At 37.9% G+C, this 18987-nt stretch overlaps 1 protein-coding gene across 6 annotated transcripts in view; it reads left to right on the top strand.

Moving 5' to 3' along the window:
* The window catches only part of LOC145966959 (puratrophin-1), a 285937-nt gene that overhangs the window by 192671 nt on the left and 74279 nt on the right, over nucleotides 1–18987 (top strand). For all 6 annotated transcript variants that reach the window (XM_083091423.1, XM_083091421.1, XM_083091422.1 and 3 more), the window contains 5 exons: nucleotides 8446–8539; nucleotides 8619–8711; nucleotides 9082–9171; nucleotides 10896–11113; nucleotides 11365–11503. In XM_083091423.1, coding sequence (XP_082947549.1) covers nucleotides 8446–8539; nucleotides 8619–8711; nucleotides 9082–9171; nucleotides 10896–11113; nucleotides 11365–11503 — 634 coding nt within the window. The remainder of the gene's footprint in view (nucleotides 1–8445; nucleotides 8540–8618; nucleotides 8712–9081; nucleotides 9172–10895; nucleotides 11114–11364; nucleotides 11504–18987) is intronic.

The raw sequence follows: 18987 nt of genomic DNA, 5'->3' as shown, positions 1-18987 counted from the left end.
CTATTCAATTAACGCGTTTACGACGTGCCCACCGATATAGCACTTTCTAACATCGGTGCAACACCGATTAGATACCGTGAGAACCGATTCGAAACAAATCGACGTCCATTCGATTACGGAAAACGTATGCATGTTGCGACCTAATACTCGATAAGATAGTTATCAATGAATTATTCGAGTCATTAATTAACTAAAATATCGAAAATTAAATTTAATTGATTGATAAGGAGAGAGCGAATGAAATATTACGTGCTTGTTCGCGACATCCATCTTCTTCGAATTTAATGTCACGTTGATTTACTTGAGTTTATTCGACGTAAAAGTCATAATGTGGCTTGAAAGTGAATTGAAACGAAAGGATTTTGCCACGTGTCTCTTGCAAAAATTATTTTCTCGATTTTTACTTCTCAGAGGTGCTTTTTGATCGACGTCATTCGCGATTTTTGCGACACTCTTGATCGCGCGCATTCGCACTTTCTAGCTCGTAAAACACACGAACGATAAAACATAGTCGCAATCTCGCATCGGTATCAATCATCCCGCGGCTTTACGATTTTCCGCGCAAGGAAGGAAATCTCGTGCTCAAACGAACGGCAAGAAAGAAAGCGGGAAGAACGAGAAAGGACGAAAGCGAGAAAAGCGCGCGCTATCACGCCCGGGGTGCTTCTCGACGAGAAGAAATACCGTCGAGATCTATCTTTCAGCATCTTGGACGCGAGGCAGAGCGTCGTTTCCGCGTCGGCGACTCTTCCCCGTCGATACCGCGTCGGCGTTCATGGGAAAAAGGCGGAAAATTTCCGCGATTTCATCGATGCCGAGCCGCGTTTATACATGTATATGCCTTTCATCGGTATCTCCTCGGTGCGAAGTTTAACTCACGCAGCTGATAGGCCGTCCCCGCGGGCTTCCCGGATCTTTCCGATGTATCTCCGCGGGAATAATTGAGGGGAACCCTGGAAAAATATCGCTTGCTCTTTGGTCGATCGCGCTACGCGGGAATTAATACGAATTTACGACGAAAAGATCGCATTAACGAGATGCATTCGGGCTGACCGACGATTTTCCGTGTCGATAAAATGTAAGAAACGCGCTGGCGATACCGAAACTCGCGAAAGCGATTTATCTCTCGCGTTCCCAGGATCGGTGTAAGCGAGCCGGGGCGATACTTGTAATTTATCGCAGCCGAGTTATCATCTCGCGCTGGCCACAATACGCATTGTTACGCGTCGATATCTTTCGTTGCCGGAAGAAAGGCGGGCTCGAATACGCACGTGGACTATATCTCTCGGCGTGGAATCCGCGACGAAAGCCGGTGTCATAATGACTCTCTAAGCGGAACATGATCGTTATAAATCAGCGTTGTACGCGCCGGTTGTACGCGCCGCGCGAGAGATTCATTAGCGTTTTTTCGCGCGACCACGGTGGGAAAGCGCGACGTTGACATAGCGCCTCGCTGGTCTATCGGTGGCAGATTACACGTGGATAAGTCCGACGATGCAGATTTATCGCGAACAAAACGACGAAACGTCTGGGAACCTCCTCTCGCGTGAAATTGACCCCGGAATTTCCACATACGAGGCAGTTGAACGCAAGTTTACGTGTACATACTTATGTTGGTGCGTTATCGTACCGTGTAATGTGTCGACGAGGCGTAAAAACAGGCGGCACTCTTTCATCCCATCATGCAATCACGCGGAAGAGCGTTTAATCGATGGACAAATCGCGCGTAATAAATGGGTAGATAGATGCTTGTTACGAATCTGGGACGCACATGCACTCCAATTAGGCACACATGTACGCGATTCGTAATTTTCGAATAATATTTAAATACTCGTGAATATAAGTTAGCGACATTTTGACATAAACAAATATTGGCAATATTTTTTAGCAGTATATTGACACTTGATGATACACACTTGATGATACTTAACTATCGATTGTCAATTTTCGCCTCCTTAAGATGAAAACGAGTCTGTGTGGAATGGATAAAAAATTGTGCTTTGATCGCCCTTAATTTTTGCGGAGAGTGAAATGGCGAAAGCGCGATACACGCCGCGTTATCGTGCATTGAGTGCATTCATCGTACATGTCTGATATTTATCGATATTTATTGATTGAAATTTGCCGACAGATGTGAGATAGGCGGCTTATCGGCTAGTCGTTTCCGTTTTAATTAAACTTTCTGAGGTTGCATTTATATTTATGCGTTTACTTACATAGACTGACCTTTACTCTTTGCACAGAACGTATTTTTTTGTAAGTTTTATATATTCTTTTTTAAAATATTTTTAATACTTTTTTATAGATTCTTGTTAAAAAAATATTAATAATTTCGGAATTAGTATAAAATGCGATTAAAATTATTGATATAATAAATATATATTTTTATTGCTAAATAAATTTTAAATTGTTGTCTAATAATGTCGGAAAAAACAAAATGAAATCATTTAATTAAAAGCAATAAATTGATAATATATTCGACGAGATAACGACGGATCTACAATCTTAAGAGGATACACGTGTAACGGATCCGTGCAACTTTCTTAATTCAAGATTGTCATAGTGTGAAATAACAAGTCACGTTTCACGGCAGTCGCTTTTGCAGTGGCCGCCTTGAAAGCTTATATCTCACACGGGAGAAATATATTAAGCGTCAAGCGAGACTCCCGCGGTTTGCGTTACGCGTAATAACTTGATTGGTCGCGGTGAAAGGTCGAATCACCAAAAGTAATTCGCAAATGCATCGCCAGGCGAAATTGACCTCGAGTCGTCTTTCACCGTTAACTCGCATCACCGGTTTGTCCAGCGTTGAACATCGGAGCTTTGATCGTTATATTAAGGAGGAGGGTGAGAAATTAATTGATGGACACTCGCGTAAAAATACATGTAGCTTAAAGGAATCCATGTTTTATTAGCGACACTTTATTCATCGGATATACTTATACAATCCTAATTATTCATGGTAAAAAAAGTGTTTAGACAATTTTTTGTCCTTTTCTCTCAAGAATTGAAACTTATATGATTTGCAAAAATCGATAAGTCTAGTAGCATGTCCGCATTCACCCGATTACAGATACATTGCGACTGATAATTAATGGACGATCGCGCGAGCAAACGGTAGGTCAAGAAACATCTCGGTGGCTAGCAATCCGTCGCGTATGTATCGTGTATATCACGCAGGACGGAAAGTCACGAGCGGCAAATCGCAGAACGATAGGATCGCGAGGAATCTCTCGTTGATCCAGTTGTGCACCTGACCGCATTTCCGCATGAGTTATGGGCGCGCATCAATCCTCTTATCCTGCCCTCCTTCTCTCTCTCTCTCTCTCTCTCTCTCTCTCTCTCTCTTTCTCACCCTCCGTCTCGAGAGGCCGGGATCGTCGACTCTTTCTGTCCTCCTTCCCTCCCACGAACTACCCTCTATTTCAAGCCGATGATAACGGTAACGACTTCGACGAAACGTCCCTCCTTGTTATCGCGCTCGCTTTTCCCTCCGGGAGGAAGATTCGTAACTGCAGTTTACTGACCTACTTCCGAGATTGTATCTACTACCTGTACCTCTCTCGTTTTTCGTGTCACTTTTTTATCTTTCTTTAATTGCTTCCTTTTTATTTGTCCGGCCTGTCTTCCTCGATGTAGTAAGGTATTTTCTGCCCTTATTCTTTTTTCAACATCATATTTATGTCTCTCGGGACTTTTATTTCCTTAATTTAGGCGCGTCTCGATGCGAACCGTCGTGATTTCGCCAATCGATTTGTGTTACTTTGCCATTTTTATTCATATTAATTATAATTAACATTTGATGGATGAACGCTTGACGGAATTTTTATGAATTAACACATCTATTGATTAATCTATTGGTTTTATGACATCCTATGTATAATAATATAATATAAAATTTAAGCAGAAACGCATTTAATAATAATTTTAAATAAGAAAGAGGAAAATAAGAAAATTTTACTCCGCATATTTTTACAGAAATTATATTCCATTGGTCTTTTATTCGTTTAAATTTATTCACATAGTATATAACATATAATCATGTCTACATGTATGTTTTATTGTGAACATGAAGGTTTAGATTTTTCATAACGAGATATATAATTGCAACTCGCTTCATTTTCTCGCTCTCGGCGGGAAAAGCCACGCGATTTTTGCGCAATCGACTCTCGTTTGCGAAGCGATTAACGGCATGTAATGTTTAATAATCGGGATATAATGTTTAATATCGTTAAAACACTATTTACGTAATTAAAATATTATTACGAATATAGGTTTGCCCGGTTTTAGTGTCAGTTCACACGACCTACCGACGTTTCGCGAACGACTTATGCTCCACTTATGTCGATCTCAACGTCTTGTCGACTTTCTACAAGCTCATCTCATTCTTTGAACAATACGAAATTCTCGATCTCTCGATCTTTCGAGAATCAATCGCTGCGATTAATCACGTATTACAATCGTCGGCCAATCGGCCAGTCGAATATTTTGATATTCCAGTAAGATTCAGTTTAATGATTTTTTTATGAATTCTTACATATTTCTTAAACACTATATGATATATGTATTATCCTTCACACGTATCGATTTTTTTTTTATATGATTTATTTTAGTATAATTTATTTTAGATTTATTTTAGATTTATTTATTTCTGTATAATTTATTCTAATTAGTGTATGTTACTGAATATGAATTGATAAAAAATAACAGTTTTTAAAAAGACGAAAAATATTTATTAATTTATATGTACGAATATTTCAATAATTTTTATTATTCTCTAATTTCTTTTCGGATTTTTAAATTCACGTATATAACATAATGAAATATTTTTCAAAGATAGATTATATTATTTATAGATTATATATTTATTTAGAGTATTTATCAAAAATATAAGGTATTTTCAAGTTGAGTGACTAATAGCTCTAACCACGCACTCCATTATCATTACCGAAGCATATCATGGCCGACGACATTACTAACGCTGTCTTCTATATTTATCTAAACTTTATGGCTCGTGACTAAGCATCAGAATGGAACTTTGGCTCGATCGAATCCGCGACGGAAAAAACGTGGATGCTCAAAGCCATAACAGTTAGACGCTTCCATACGAGACCGTAATATAATTCACGTTCATTTGCCGGAAGATGTTTCCGGGTATGATTCGCCGCAGGTATTTTCTCTCGGTTCGCGAGGAAAAAGAAATTTAACCCAACATGATCGTCGCAGAAGTGATAAGCAGAGTTGAACGGCGATGACGATGGCGATCGACGTCTTTTTGCTAGCGCAAAAATGGTATTCGCGCGGTTCCGGGGTCGCGAAATTGTCGTCACACCAGAACACGTCTCATTGTCAGTGTCAATTGCGAGCCGACAGTCGGTCGTGACGCAGCCTCCATTCGACAACCTTTCGCCCACCCAGGACGCGGTCGTGATTTTAGACTCCGCAGCGATGTGTACATGCGACATACTCGCGCGATACCGAATGCGCCGGTTCTACCGGGGTCTAGGTTGACAATGGTTGCTAATGCACACATGAGAGATTCTTCCGAGAGTGGGCAGTGACCGCCGACAGTGTCAGATAAATCCACGCCTGCACGCGTTTAATGTTCAAATTCACTCTGAGAGTCGATGCAATATTTTGTACGTTTTATATGATTGTCGTAAATTTTTTTTTTTTTTTTGAAAAAAATAGTTTCGAAAGATTTAATATTTAATTTTAATATTTTATTCAACAAAAAACCAAATGGCTTAAATACTTGATAACATATTGCCTACGTCAAGCACGAGGTATTGAACCATCAAATCGTTAACTAGAAAGTAGAAATTAGCGATTGATTGATAAATGTTGCCAACTCTCTCGACAATCTTGTATTAGATTGCACAAGCGATTATAATTAAAGTCGTCTACGATCCGTTCTATGCGCTCTTCGGTGACATTGACTTCCGCTGGTTGAAAAAGGGAGACGAGAGAGTTTTAGCATCCAGTCTCCGTTACCAATGTCATTACTAGAGGAAGCGCCCGCTCGACATCGCAACGGGATCTCCGGCGAGCGACAAAACCTATCGTGCGGCGCCCTTTCATTAGCTCTCTCGACGTGTGGGACGTGTAATTTAGGCGAAGCGCTAACTGTTACTCACGCTAACGGGCGATCAGTGTCGACACGGCAACCCCTGGGCCTCGTCTTATCGATCTCGTTCCGTTGCCGGCGAATTGCATCGTAAAGGGGGACGAGGGGGGACGTGATCGCGCACATGCTCGCTAACACCTATATTTATCATACGTCAACCGGACGGTTACATCGCGCGCTGATGAACCCGAGACGTGTGGGCGTCATGTTAACTCGGCGGAATCAAAGTGATTTACTTATCAACACGATCGCAAGTTGCGAGGAGGCTGCTGTGATCTAACTGTTCCGCGTCGTTGAGTTTCGCGGGTACGTGTCATTACGGTTACATGAAAACGGCCGGTTCGATAATATAATAGATTGCGCGATGATTCCGACGAGGTAGGGTGCGATCGCGTCTTCTTATCGATCATCGTGCGATAAAATAGAGAATAATTCAGCTGTGTCTAGCAGATTACATGCAGTGTCGAATATGCATCGATGATGACTGGTTGAGGAACATTATTGGACTATTCTTTTAGCTAAATATTATTTTCATTAAACTTCAAGTTTAGACATTAATTAAAAATTATTTTAAAAATATGTGTGATATGGAAAATAAAAAAAAAAATATTCAAATACTATTAAAGATCAATTGTGTGTGAAGATAAAATATTTAATCTTTTGATAACCCTTTCTCCGCCAATGATAACATCATTTAAAATGGTTATTACGAATATCTCACGGCATTGAAATCCAGAAACATAATCTTCCTGGGTTCGAAGGTTACCTCTACCGTGACTATGCACCAGGACGTTTAACGACAGGAAGTTAAGACAGCGATTTGATTTTATCTTATTCACTACCTCCCCAGCAAAATTCGCATACATTCGCTCACGGTCAACTCTATGATTTGCGCTATCGAGTTTTACGGGGAGTAGCGACGTTCGGTTGCACGTGCAATTTGAGAAGGTTGTCACGAAGCATTTACATAGGCGTCCCTTCGCTCGAGAAATTTAGCATATCAATTATACCGCGACGGAGAAATCGGAAGAAACTAGTCGTCGACTAGTCGTAAACAGAGGGAGAAAATATAGAGCACGAAGGCAGAGAAATATATGCGCGTAGCCTGTCGCGCTGATGACAATTTAGGATAGATCTCGCCGCCACATGGCGCATACAAAGCTCGCCATTGTGATTGGACACTGCACCACTGTGCCGTGCAGGAGCATGATTACTGTATAGGCGAGAGCATGAGGGGGATGTGGGTGCCATGGGAGCCGCGTGAGAAACGCCGTATGTTTAATGCCAGCCACCCACGTGTCATAACTTAATGCCGTTTGCGATATCCGATACAATTGGGTTACGTTAGCCGGCTGAAATTGCGCTTACGCACCTTTTCAGCTACCGGGGACACGATCTTATTATAACTACAGGGTATTGGTTCGTTTACACGATCAAATTTTATCGCAGCAGTTTTTTTTTTCACCCTATAAGATATTTGTTTAATAATATAAATATACTCACATTTATAGCGCGATAAAACATTTTGTTATGTGATTGAAAGATTATACAATTATATTTTAATCGTGTTGTATTTAGCGTTAATGATTAGGCAGATTTTTAAAATTAATATTATCTATTTTTTAAATCTGATATAACATAATTTTTATTCGCAATTTAATTGGATATCCAATATATGACTGTAAGAATACGCGATTCGAGCGCTTTGTTCTTAATCTTAACCCGTCAACTCTCTTGAATTGCGAGTGTCGTGAGAAACGATACAATTTACGTACATTACGAGGCCTGGTCTGACGGGCCTTGCACGTGTACGTCGATTTACAAAAGCGACGAACGACACGCGTCATGACGATATGAAGGAGAAATCGTAGCCGCACACACGTTTTACTTTACGTGTATATTAATGTGACACGCGATGACTCACGTGTGCGTTCAGAATTCTTGGACGGAAGCGATAATATTTGCTTAGGAAATTCGACGTTTGTAAATAAGATCCGATGCAGCGGGATACGGTTTCAATAAGCACTCGAAAGCAACAGGCTACTCGGCTAATGCGAGACGGCTATTTTTAAAAATGATAACATCACGCGAAGTTAACTCTGAATGTTGCTGATGCTTCGACAAATGAGAGTCTGTTACTTTATATTTCTTGGAAATATTTTTTAACAATATAAATTGCCTCGTAACGCAAAAAACTAATATAATAAATTTCGACTATTTTATGCTCGAACAGATTATGTAAAATTAAATCATTAATTATCCAGAGTTGTGTTTTTTTTTTCATAATTTAATATTTGATATGTATCTTTTATTTTCAGCTCCGATCGCACGAAAGATGGCTTCACCATCTTCATACTCAGCGATTCTAAGGAGAGTCTGGAGTTCATGGACAAAATGTTGGTTTTGCTGCAGGTAAGAACAATATCAAGTGATCGCACGAATAAAGACTTTATCGTCATGAAATCATACGCAATTCTTGCTTCTATTACAGGGCAGAATCAACGTGGCCCAGACTCTCGTGCTTCGAAATGCCGCAACAATGCATGGACCGATCGATTCTCTCTTACCTCTTAGTAATGTCCAGGTGAGTTCGACGGACAATTGGATCTTTAAACGGCATTGAACGCACTTTCTTATGGGCAAGAAAGTAGTTAATGCTCAATCGCTCTTGGTTGCTTGTTGTGTGCGCTGCTGGTCTAGATTCAACGGTGCATTATGTTCAGTCTCTCGAGTGTATGCACACTCGTACGTCTCGTACACACACGCATACTTCGTGTCGCTTGGTACATTATTGCCGAAAGGTTTCCATTGTGAGACGAGGGCTTTTTTGTCGTCGCGAAACGAATATCGATACAAAAGCTGGAGAACTCGGTGTTTGTGATAAATGTAATTTACGATCGCACAAATGCGAGCACTGAGCGACATTATAATTACCCATAAACGTTTCCTTTCAGACCGTCGTCGTGAATGACGCCACTCTCGCCAAGTATATTTCCAGGCGGGAAGAAAATCACCATCAGATGCAATGGATCGCTTTTTACAAGGTAATTATGCCTTTATGGTGAATGTCTAAATTTGCCAACACATTATACGAAAATTGAAACGCTTCATATATACGTATCAACGATATTTAAATAGCAATGCGGGTATAGTAATTAAATCACTTAATTAATTGCATTTGAACAATATTTTTTTATTTGAAATATTTTAAAAATTTTCTTTGCTAATTTTTAAAATTTTTTAGAGTTTGTATTTATAACATTACATATATAATAGAGAAAAGATTAAGTTATTGTTACATCATATTATATAAGTTCATAAAGATTAACGACCGAAAGTGAATGCGGATAATATTTAGTAAGGTGAACAAATTGTTATCGCAACTTGTCGTTTAACGTCATGCAACCGAAAGTCATTTAGATCAGCTTAATGTCATGATAATGATTCGGCAGATTTGGCAGAATAAAGACACGTTGGAAATTGTTCGAGCGAAATAATTCTGCTCGCTTCGATGATCTTCCGCAATGATAGTCGGAGAATTTATCGTCCGACTATGGTACTGAATGACATTATCAATTTGTCAGCACTTCGTATCATAAAGATTATTCATATTTGTATTCTAATTGTTAGAATCTTTTAAAATTATTAAAAAAAAAAGAATTAAAAGATCAATTATTGTTTTTTGAATTTTGATTAGATCTCACGAATACATACATTTTTTATATTTCGTATTTTTTCGGATTTGTTAATTTTATTTTTTATTAACATAGTAATTAAAGATTGATATTTTCGATTTTTTATTATAAATTATTTATTAATAAGTTTATTAATAAGAATTTTTCTGAGAAAATTTGGAAAATTTCAGTTATGAATTATGATGCAAAAAAGAAACTTAGTCAAAAAAGAATGAGCAGAATAGAGAATTTTAAGCGATCATTTCTTGTAATTAATATTTCTATTAAATTTGTAATGCCCTCTTTGTGAACATTCTTCTAGAGCGATCAAATTATTTTACGACAAATAATTTTATCGCGATAGAAATTTGCCAATTAATTAATCTCGAGGCATTAATCGATCTGGAAGCGTGTGCTTTTGCAAAAATAAGACATTAGCTAAATTATCGGCATAAATAGAATCACATCGATTTGCTTTTTTATTACACATTTTAACTTTAAAACATATATTTCAAATACGTGAATAGATAAATGTATTTAATTTAAGCTTTTCGGAATTTCATTTAGATTAATATACGAAAGTTGATAATCTATTTTTTTGCATTCTTGCGAGACAGTCTTGACACTATATCAGCCAATATTAATATATCTCGTTTTATAGATATGTATGTGTGTAATTGATCGTAGCGGGAACTGATATCGCTATGGTGAACATACGCTACATTCGTCGCGAGTTGATCTAACGCGATTGGTATTTGCGTATACGCGATCCGATTCGAGCGAAGGAATAATTGGAGCTAAGAAATCATCGAGATAATATAGTTGGGTTTATTTGTTCTACATTCTGCAGCAGTTATGCGTCATTCATTACGTATCTCTTTAAACAATGTGCTCTCCATAAGATTTATGTTTGATCGATTACGGCTCATTGAATCGCGCAATCGCCGTATCAAACATGCCTAGTTTTATACGTCGCTGACATTCCTTCCGAATACCGGTTGTCGATCAGGCATATTTCGTTTGGATCGCGAGAATATTATCGAGAAGTAGATAGATCGACGCTTCAACATGATTGGTATTTTGATTTCCCGTAGGAGTACGATAGCCTCATGACGGAGTGGCAATCGGCTGGTCGCAGGTTGGCCCTCGAAATGTCGGAGCTGAAGGAATGCGCAAGCCTGTCTGGCACTTTGACGCCTCTCGGTCGGCTCCTCACGGACCCCACATTGAGAAGAACGTCTAGAGATGCCGAAGAGGCTATCGCTGCGCTCGAGGAACGCGCGGCTCCGCTTTTGCACATCGAGCACGTTAGGTAAAGGAATTTTGTATCCATAACGAGGACGTAAAATGCATTGTTCATTTAATATCAAGTACATGGATTTTTTTCTTTATTATATATTTTGTAAAATATAATTTTTTAATTATTCTAATTAATTTTCTTAAATGAAAATATTGATGTTCAATTTGATTTCTTTATTTTTTCTGATATTTCGGATGCGAGAGGGGATGGTTGCGTGAATTTCTAACGGCGTGTCTCACGATTGTTTCTTTTTATTTTTCCAGATTGTCGGTGAAACGAGCCCACAGATTGGTGGAAGAGGTGGGTAAAGCCGCCACCAGATTGGAGTCTTCGTTCGAGTCGCGACGCGCGACTATTCGCAATCTCGCGGTTCTACGGAGCATCGAGGATCAGGCCCACGAGGTAAGTCTCAACAAAATTAATATGTTTACAAGTCGTCCAACAAGTTTCGTAAATTTTACTCGTCTGCAAGTAACCTGTTTTGGTTAATCCATAATCATTAGCTTATTCGACCAACATTAATTCTGATAGTATCAGCTTGAATGAATCAGTAAAGATATTGCGATTAATCATGTTATAGTTTTATATTTTTAAAACACTATATATATATATACTTAAATGCGTAATATATTTATCTGCTATGAGGAATAGGAACGAAATGATATACCATCATTTAATTTTATAATTAAAAGTAAAAAAAATGTTATTATTTTTATTATTCTACGAGGGAGACTTAACTAACATAATGCACAATAATTGATCTCCTTGTCTAAATAAGGTAAAATTATTTTTAAAAAATCTAAGATTTAGATTAGCACGGTGTGAAGGTTGCTCAAGGGTTGATGACGGCCATCGTGGCCTTGAACCAGAAAAAGATTGCCGGTGTGCGCTGATTATTCCACGTGCATGAAAGCCCCTTCTCCCGTCTCGATTATCCGACGATTACGGAGTTATTGCACGCGGTGCGCTTATATGATGCATACACGCGATTCATCCTCCCTCTGAGCCGCGCGTGGCCATTTTGTGTCGAGCACGATTCGTCCATTGAATTCAGCAAGTCAGTCTCCCTCGATCGACAAGGGGGAGTTGCACAAAGGGCTCCCTATTCTCGCTTTCACGAATGAGCTTTCGTTTCGAAAATTGCGGCGCGTATACCTGGTCGTCGAACGGTCTCTCGACTTGACGTTCGATCTTTCATCGATCTTTCGCGGCGCGATCTGACCCGGAGGCTTGTTATTCTTTCGTCCTTTGCAAATACGATGAGACTGTATAAGTAGCATCAAGAGAATTCAGCTCTTTCTACGTCGAGGAAGGCTGCATTTATTTATAATTATTTAGAGAGATATGTTTTCTATCTCTATTACACGCATTATTTAAATAAGATATATATTATACTCTTAAAGGTAGATTTTTAATTGAGCTGGGTTCTCAATTTTGTCTGAATGAGATTTTTTTTTTAGGAACATGTAGACCTAATTACATGGACGTATTTTAAATTACACTCGGTGCTTTCTCTAGCAATTTTAGCGGACCGAGTGATTATCCGATCACTGGTTCTGAGAGATGCTTAAAGTAAACACGTGTTAACGTGTTTTCCCCGTGATATTAGATGCTATGGAGATCGGCGGACGCAATCTTGTGCCTCTCCGATGCATTACACTCGCTATTTTCATAATGACGACCAAGTCCGAGAACGGTTGACGCGCGTTTACTAACGCATCCGAGTATAATCGATAATGTGATGGGAGGATCGTGCGAATCGATGAACAGTCTAGGAAGCGATGATATCACGGGAAAGGTCCAATCGATCCAATCGTTGTCAGAATCCATATATTCGATACATCTCTACTAAAACTTTTAAAAATTTTCCCCTATTTTCAGATACAAATAAATTCATTTGCAAAAAAGAATTAATTTTTCAACGTATACATTTATTTTAAGACATTTATGTTTTATATTGCTTATCATTTTATATTCATCGTTAAAAAAACTAAATTTTTTATTTTCTCTCTCTTATATATTCTTACGAAGACTCAAATGTTACTATTGTTTTAATTTTTTAACGTGTTTTTAGCTTTGTAAAAATGTAAATTAATTCTTTTTTGATGATCGTATTTTTTGTATGTAGTTTATTTTGTTTTTTTCTGTCTCTAAACGTTGCGAGTTTATTTTTATGTTATGTCTGTGAAAATTGTCTCGTAATATTTTCTCTAAACTATTACGTGTAATAACGTTACATCTCTTCTCTTTATGTATACGACACATGTACTTTGAGAACGCGTAATTTTTTGCAACGTTTGCGTCGCACAAAACGAACCGCAATCTAAATTCGTTTTATGCACTTTTAAAAACGAGTCCTTCAGGGCAAAAATAAAATCGAGCCATCACATTTTTTGTGCACAAGCAAATCAGAAATTACGACGATGGATCGCACACAAACGCCGCCCTTTCGTTGATCGCTTTATAATTATTAATTATCCATCATGTGCATGTAAAGAATAGCAATGGCCCGTCCTTTAGGAACCTGAGTGTGAATGAATGACATGGGCGGTTCGCGATGCTTGCTAGTGTATAATTTTCACCGTTTTTTTCGCATCTCCTCATAGCCATTTGGGTGTCCAAAACGATCAACATAGAAATAGTATTCGTATAGTAATAATATTCATCGAATTTCGAGATTAGATAATATCTGTTATTTGAAATTATCGGAGATGCAAATTAGATTGCGCAATATTTTTCCAGGTGTCAAATTATAATAACGCAATATATAATATAAGCAGTGTGTATACATAGTATATAAAATAATTAAATATATAAAAGTATAATTATTTTCCCTGGTTTATTAGGAAATGATTATAAAGTAACGTAAGCGAATAGATAAGTCATTTAGATGAATATAAATTGTTATAAAAACTTGTGGAGGCATAAAATTATTGAGATTTTTGAATAAGGGTATTTAAGAGATTAATAATTCAGAATATTAAAATTAAAATTAAACATTCAAAATTGCCTTTTATAGTAAAATAAAAATGGAATGGAATTTTATTTTTGTATCCATCGATTTTTAGAGGAGCCTGTTGGATGGGAAAAAATAGATATAGAATTATTATAAAGGAGATCAAAGAATGCTAAAATAAAAACAATTTTAATTGTATTAGTAATTGAAAATTCCCAGATTCATTGGACAATTAAAGCAAGTAATGCACGTGTATTTCCTAATATGTATAAAATTCGCTGCACAGTACAAGAAAAGACACGCGAGTGCGAGATCGAGAAATCGCACAAATAGTATCGCATACCGCTCAATCTCGCATGCTATTCTCGATTCTTTTTCTTGCACCGAGTCGTTAAGCCCGAACACGGCTGAGGCGTGCGGCTCTTCCTACACGCACAAAGCATTCCTCGATAATTAGATACGGGATGCGTGCAACGCTCGGATGCTGCGAGGTACGCGAAGTCGTATACCTGATATACACCCGAGACGATCGTCGCCGCGCCATTGGACTTTCACTTTGACGAAACCGCTACTTAACGTCACGATTATAATTTCGATCAGCCGATAAGCATGGTCCTTGGATGGATTTTGTTCGTGAAAGGAAACGCGTCTCTCTCGCCTCCATAGTTTCTCGAAACGGACGCACCCCGACGTTTGAATTCCCGTCGAACTGGAATACCGTTGTGTGTGATAAACGTCGATCGAGTGGCCGGTTTATTAATCAACGATATTCGTCGTCTAAGTGCGTACTTTGGTTACGCTGGCGCAACGAAAACCCATAAAAGGAGCCTGGCCGTCAATCCGTAACGTAGGCACTTCCTTATTGCTACGGTTAATCGCCGCCTCGCGACGTACGGATAATGATAACGGGCTCCTCTTTGCGGGATACCTACGCTAGGACCGGCGGCGCAATGGCGCCCAATCGCGATTATTCATCCCCACGTGGTACTTATTATCTTATTAACCGCGTGCGCGCGATGTGATCAGGAACGCGTAGTGGTAATAGGTAGTTTAACGCGCTTCGCTTGGATCGATCCATCTATCATGAGGCAAGTGGTAATAAAGGAAAGCAGGTAGCGGCTCGCGGGCGATAACGCGAGACAACATTATCGAACTGATTAATTATTAATCGGAATCATTTTCCCGTAAGCGCCACGTTGATATGTTTACGACTGGAAGCGCGTTAGCATCTTACCTGACGTGATATCTAAAGCAAAGAGATCGGAATAAATTTAGAATCCGGTAATGTAATAATTACATCTCTAAAAAAACTAAATATTTGATATATATATTTCGATTGCTTCGATAATATAATTTGAAAGATTATATGTCAATTAAAATTATATGTCCGCGTAATTTTTTTTAGGATAAATCAAGTAATATTTCTTATTATTCATAATTTCATATGAGTCTATAAAAAGAGAACTTATAATAAAAGAGAGAAAAAATTATTACAAGTAATTTATATTACTTTTACCGAGAGTATATCATATGTATTATCGAGATAGCAGTTTCTGTTGCATCTGTTGGTTCTTCTCCTTTTTTTTTTATTGGATTTCCATTGGGATGCAGGACCATACTGTATTTGATCATTTTTTTGCCAAATAAGCTCAACGCACGCAATCGGGCGATTTTAATCTGGATGATTGCCATTTAGTAGATCGAAAGTACGCTCCGTACAGTGGCACGCATGAGGAAGGACGACGTATCCTGACCAGGAAGTGGGTCGGCGGCTCTGACAATTGTTTAATTGTTCGATCGAAGCACTTCTATCGAGCGTATTTCGCTTTCACGTTACGAACGATCATGCAAGGGAGGAGATCCATATATTTTATTCAGAGTTGCCTCATCAGCATTGCTAAATGAGAATATTCTATTTCGTAAGCTCTTGTGATGTTTCGACGGAATCTTAACGACGTTGTCTCTCAATGTCGTGTCTCTTAATAAATAATTCTGTTATAAAAACATAGTTATAGTTACGATAATAATTTCTTTCACACAATAGACTGCAGTTGTTACATATTTATATAGACATAAGATATTTATTTTTTGCCTCCAAGTTATAGAATATTCTCTCTCTTTCTCTCTCTCTCTCTCTCTCTCTCTCTCTCTCTTTCTTAGACGCTCTAATTTCAAATGATTGATACACGTGATTGATACGTGCGAATCTATTCGCCTATAAAAGAGAAGTAGTCTCGTTTAACATTGATCGGTGGTTCACCTGGAGCGAGCGGCAGCGCCTTTCGATCGACCATAAAATTATCACGCTTTGTTGTCGGAGGAGGAGAACGAGAGAAAAAATCTAGAAAATACGCACAACAACAATAATCACGATGATCGCCCGAAGCGAAAATCTCGTCGTGCATTCCGTTATTACGCGTTCTACTTTGATGAGATTCGTGGAGGCTCGCGAAAACCTCCTCCTCTTCTTCATTTCCCCTTTCTATATTTCAATATTATATCTTAAAATAAAAAAGCTTTTTCCAAAATAAAAAATAGAAAATCAAAGAATTAAAAATAAATAAATAAAAAATAGAAAAAAAAGACAACTAAAATTTATTTTTTTTATTTATTATTTTTATTTGTTATTTATTTTTTTTGTGTCTGCAGATAAACGTAAAATATTTTTTATATGTCATAATAAGAGTGCTATGCTGCATTTTTGTTTACACAATTAAATAAAGCATTCGTCGATGCAACTAATTGAATTTCTTCGTGCAATTGTTATCGTTTTTGAGCTAAAGTCGAACGTCAAAAATCCGAAAGAAAATCAGTCCGACGCTGCTCATCAATCGTTCATGCCGCTGCGTGATAGGTAGTCGGCAACTCTCTGTTGCTCCTCTTTGACCGAACGCCGTATTTGGTTCACGGAAATAGCGCGCGTCGTCTTCTCAACGACGGTAGAAGATGAGAACTCGTGCGGGAAAAGAGGAGCGCACTCGATCGGACTCGAATTAATTGCCGTAACACCGGTTCCTCCCTCTCGACGAGAGCGAACGCCGCGTACGGAATTACGGACGTGTATGGGAAAGTGTGCTGATTCGTTTCTGACATCAGGCGGTCTCTTTTCGCATTCGAGATTTTCGAGTAATGAAAAAACTCAATTTAAACTTCAAATGGTTTAAGAAAATAGATAACAAAAACTTCATGTCTAAACCTTTTTAAAGTTATATATTTTTAAATGGCTTATCAATATTCCTGCTTTTTTCTTAAATAGGACTTTAAATAGGATTGCGGAATAATAATTTCAGATCTACTTTGTGTGTATGAAAAATTCCTGACACCTCCCTATATCAATCTACGAACGAATGATAAGAAAATATCGGAGATGCTGACACTGTGGTATTTAAAACGTTACAAGGAGAATTCGCTTCATGTATAAAATTGATCGTATTTCCTTACTATTTCATAGAAAGTAGCCGTGAATTACTACTCGCTTCATGCGCGCGTGGCTATAATTTTGAATATTTTCTGCAAAGTTAAGATATATTTATTTCATATTATGCACGTGTTAAGGCGTGTCCATCGACGTGAGAAATTTCCGATACAATGTGTAAGCGCGCGGTGGACCATGACATTTTATTGAAAATATTTCTACGTTAACTTTTATAACGGTACGTTTGCGATATAACGAGGTATTCTACATTTAAAGGAAACGCGCGCTTTGCGAAGCCATCACGAGCATAATACGAGTACCTAATATCAGATTATTATGCTTCTTATTCTCGGAGAAAAAGAAGCAAGATGCGAAACATTACCATAACTCCTTCCGCGAAGAATCCTGTTAATTTTCCGCGTCTTCTCCTTTTGTAAAATATCTCTTTTCTGCTACTCTTTCGTTGCCCTTTGCTTTGTACTTTCAAAATAACTTTCTACTTTGTTTTAACAATAGAAACTGCCGGTCGACATTTAATTGTCTATTAAATAGAGCCTGCTACCATAAAAGGTAGCAAGTGATCGAACAAAGATTTATTACCGACGTCAATCTAATGTACGCGTATCAAGAGTAAAACGGGCTTGCTGAAAAAATGAACTTTCATTTATCGTTCTTCTTCATGTAAGCTTCCTCGGTCATCTTCCTCGATCATCGTGCATTTTTTATGTTAGACGCATTCGCAATTTTTTATCATGATGCGGAGGGTTTTCTAGACTTAGAATTAATGCGAATCGAAGAGAGAGGAAGAAAAAGAGAAATGCGTATTCCCGCCAGTTTGTACCGGCTCCTTCCGTTCGGCTCGTTTGTCTCCGTGGACGTGAATCGACTTTTACACCCAATTACGTGCGACGGATTGAAACCGCGTCACGTTTTACATTTACCCGCACTTTCCTCTAACTATTGGCCTGCCAGAGATGGTGGCCAGTATTACAGAGCTCCTCCCGACTGACGATTACGGCGCATTAAGATCTCTTTGCTCGAGATTCGAGAAATGCTCCGAGATTCTATCCACGACGCAAATTTCCGGTTTTGATCTCTTTCCATCTCTCGGTTTCCGCCTTGTTTCATATCTCCGAGGAAATATCGGATTAACTTTCCTTCTCGACATTTATCTTTCAAAAGACCCGACCCGCTTCCATCGGTTATATAATTTAATTCTTTTGAGGATTACGCATCATATTCATATGCATCTGTACATGCAATTTCAAATATATAATCAAAAAATATAAGCATTTAAATTAAGAAATTTATTCAAAATTAATTTATAAAAAAATTTATTTTTAAATTATAAGAAATTTATTTTTTATATTATTTATAGATATTATTTATAGATTATTATTTATATATATTAAATTATTTATACAATATTATTTATAGTTTAAAATATTTTTAAATTCAATCTTTTTTATCATTCTTTAAAAAGAGATTAAAATTTTTTAATATTATATTTTATGC

Source organism: Camponotus vicinus, unplaced genomic scaffold (assembly GCF_025532165.1).
Source record: "Camponotus vicinus isolate PSW18456_S1 unplaced genomic scaffold, iyCamVici1.0 SCAF_2, whole genome shotgun sequence".
Lineage (NCBI taxonomy): Eukaryota > Metazoa > Arthropoda > Insecta > Hymenoptera > Formicidae > Camponotus > Camponotus vicinus.
The sequence above is the reverse complement of the archived record's forward strand: the minus strand, read 5'-3'. Positions and strand labels throughout refer to the sequence as shown.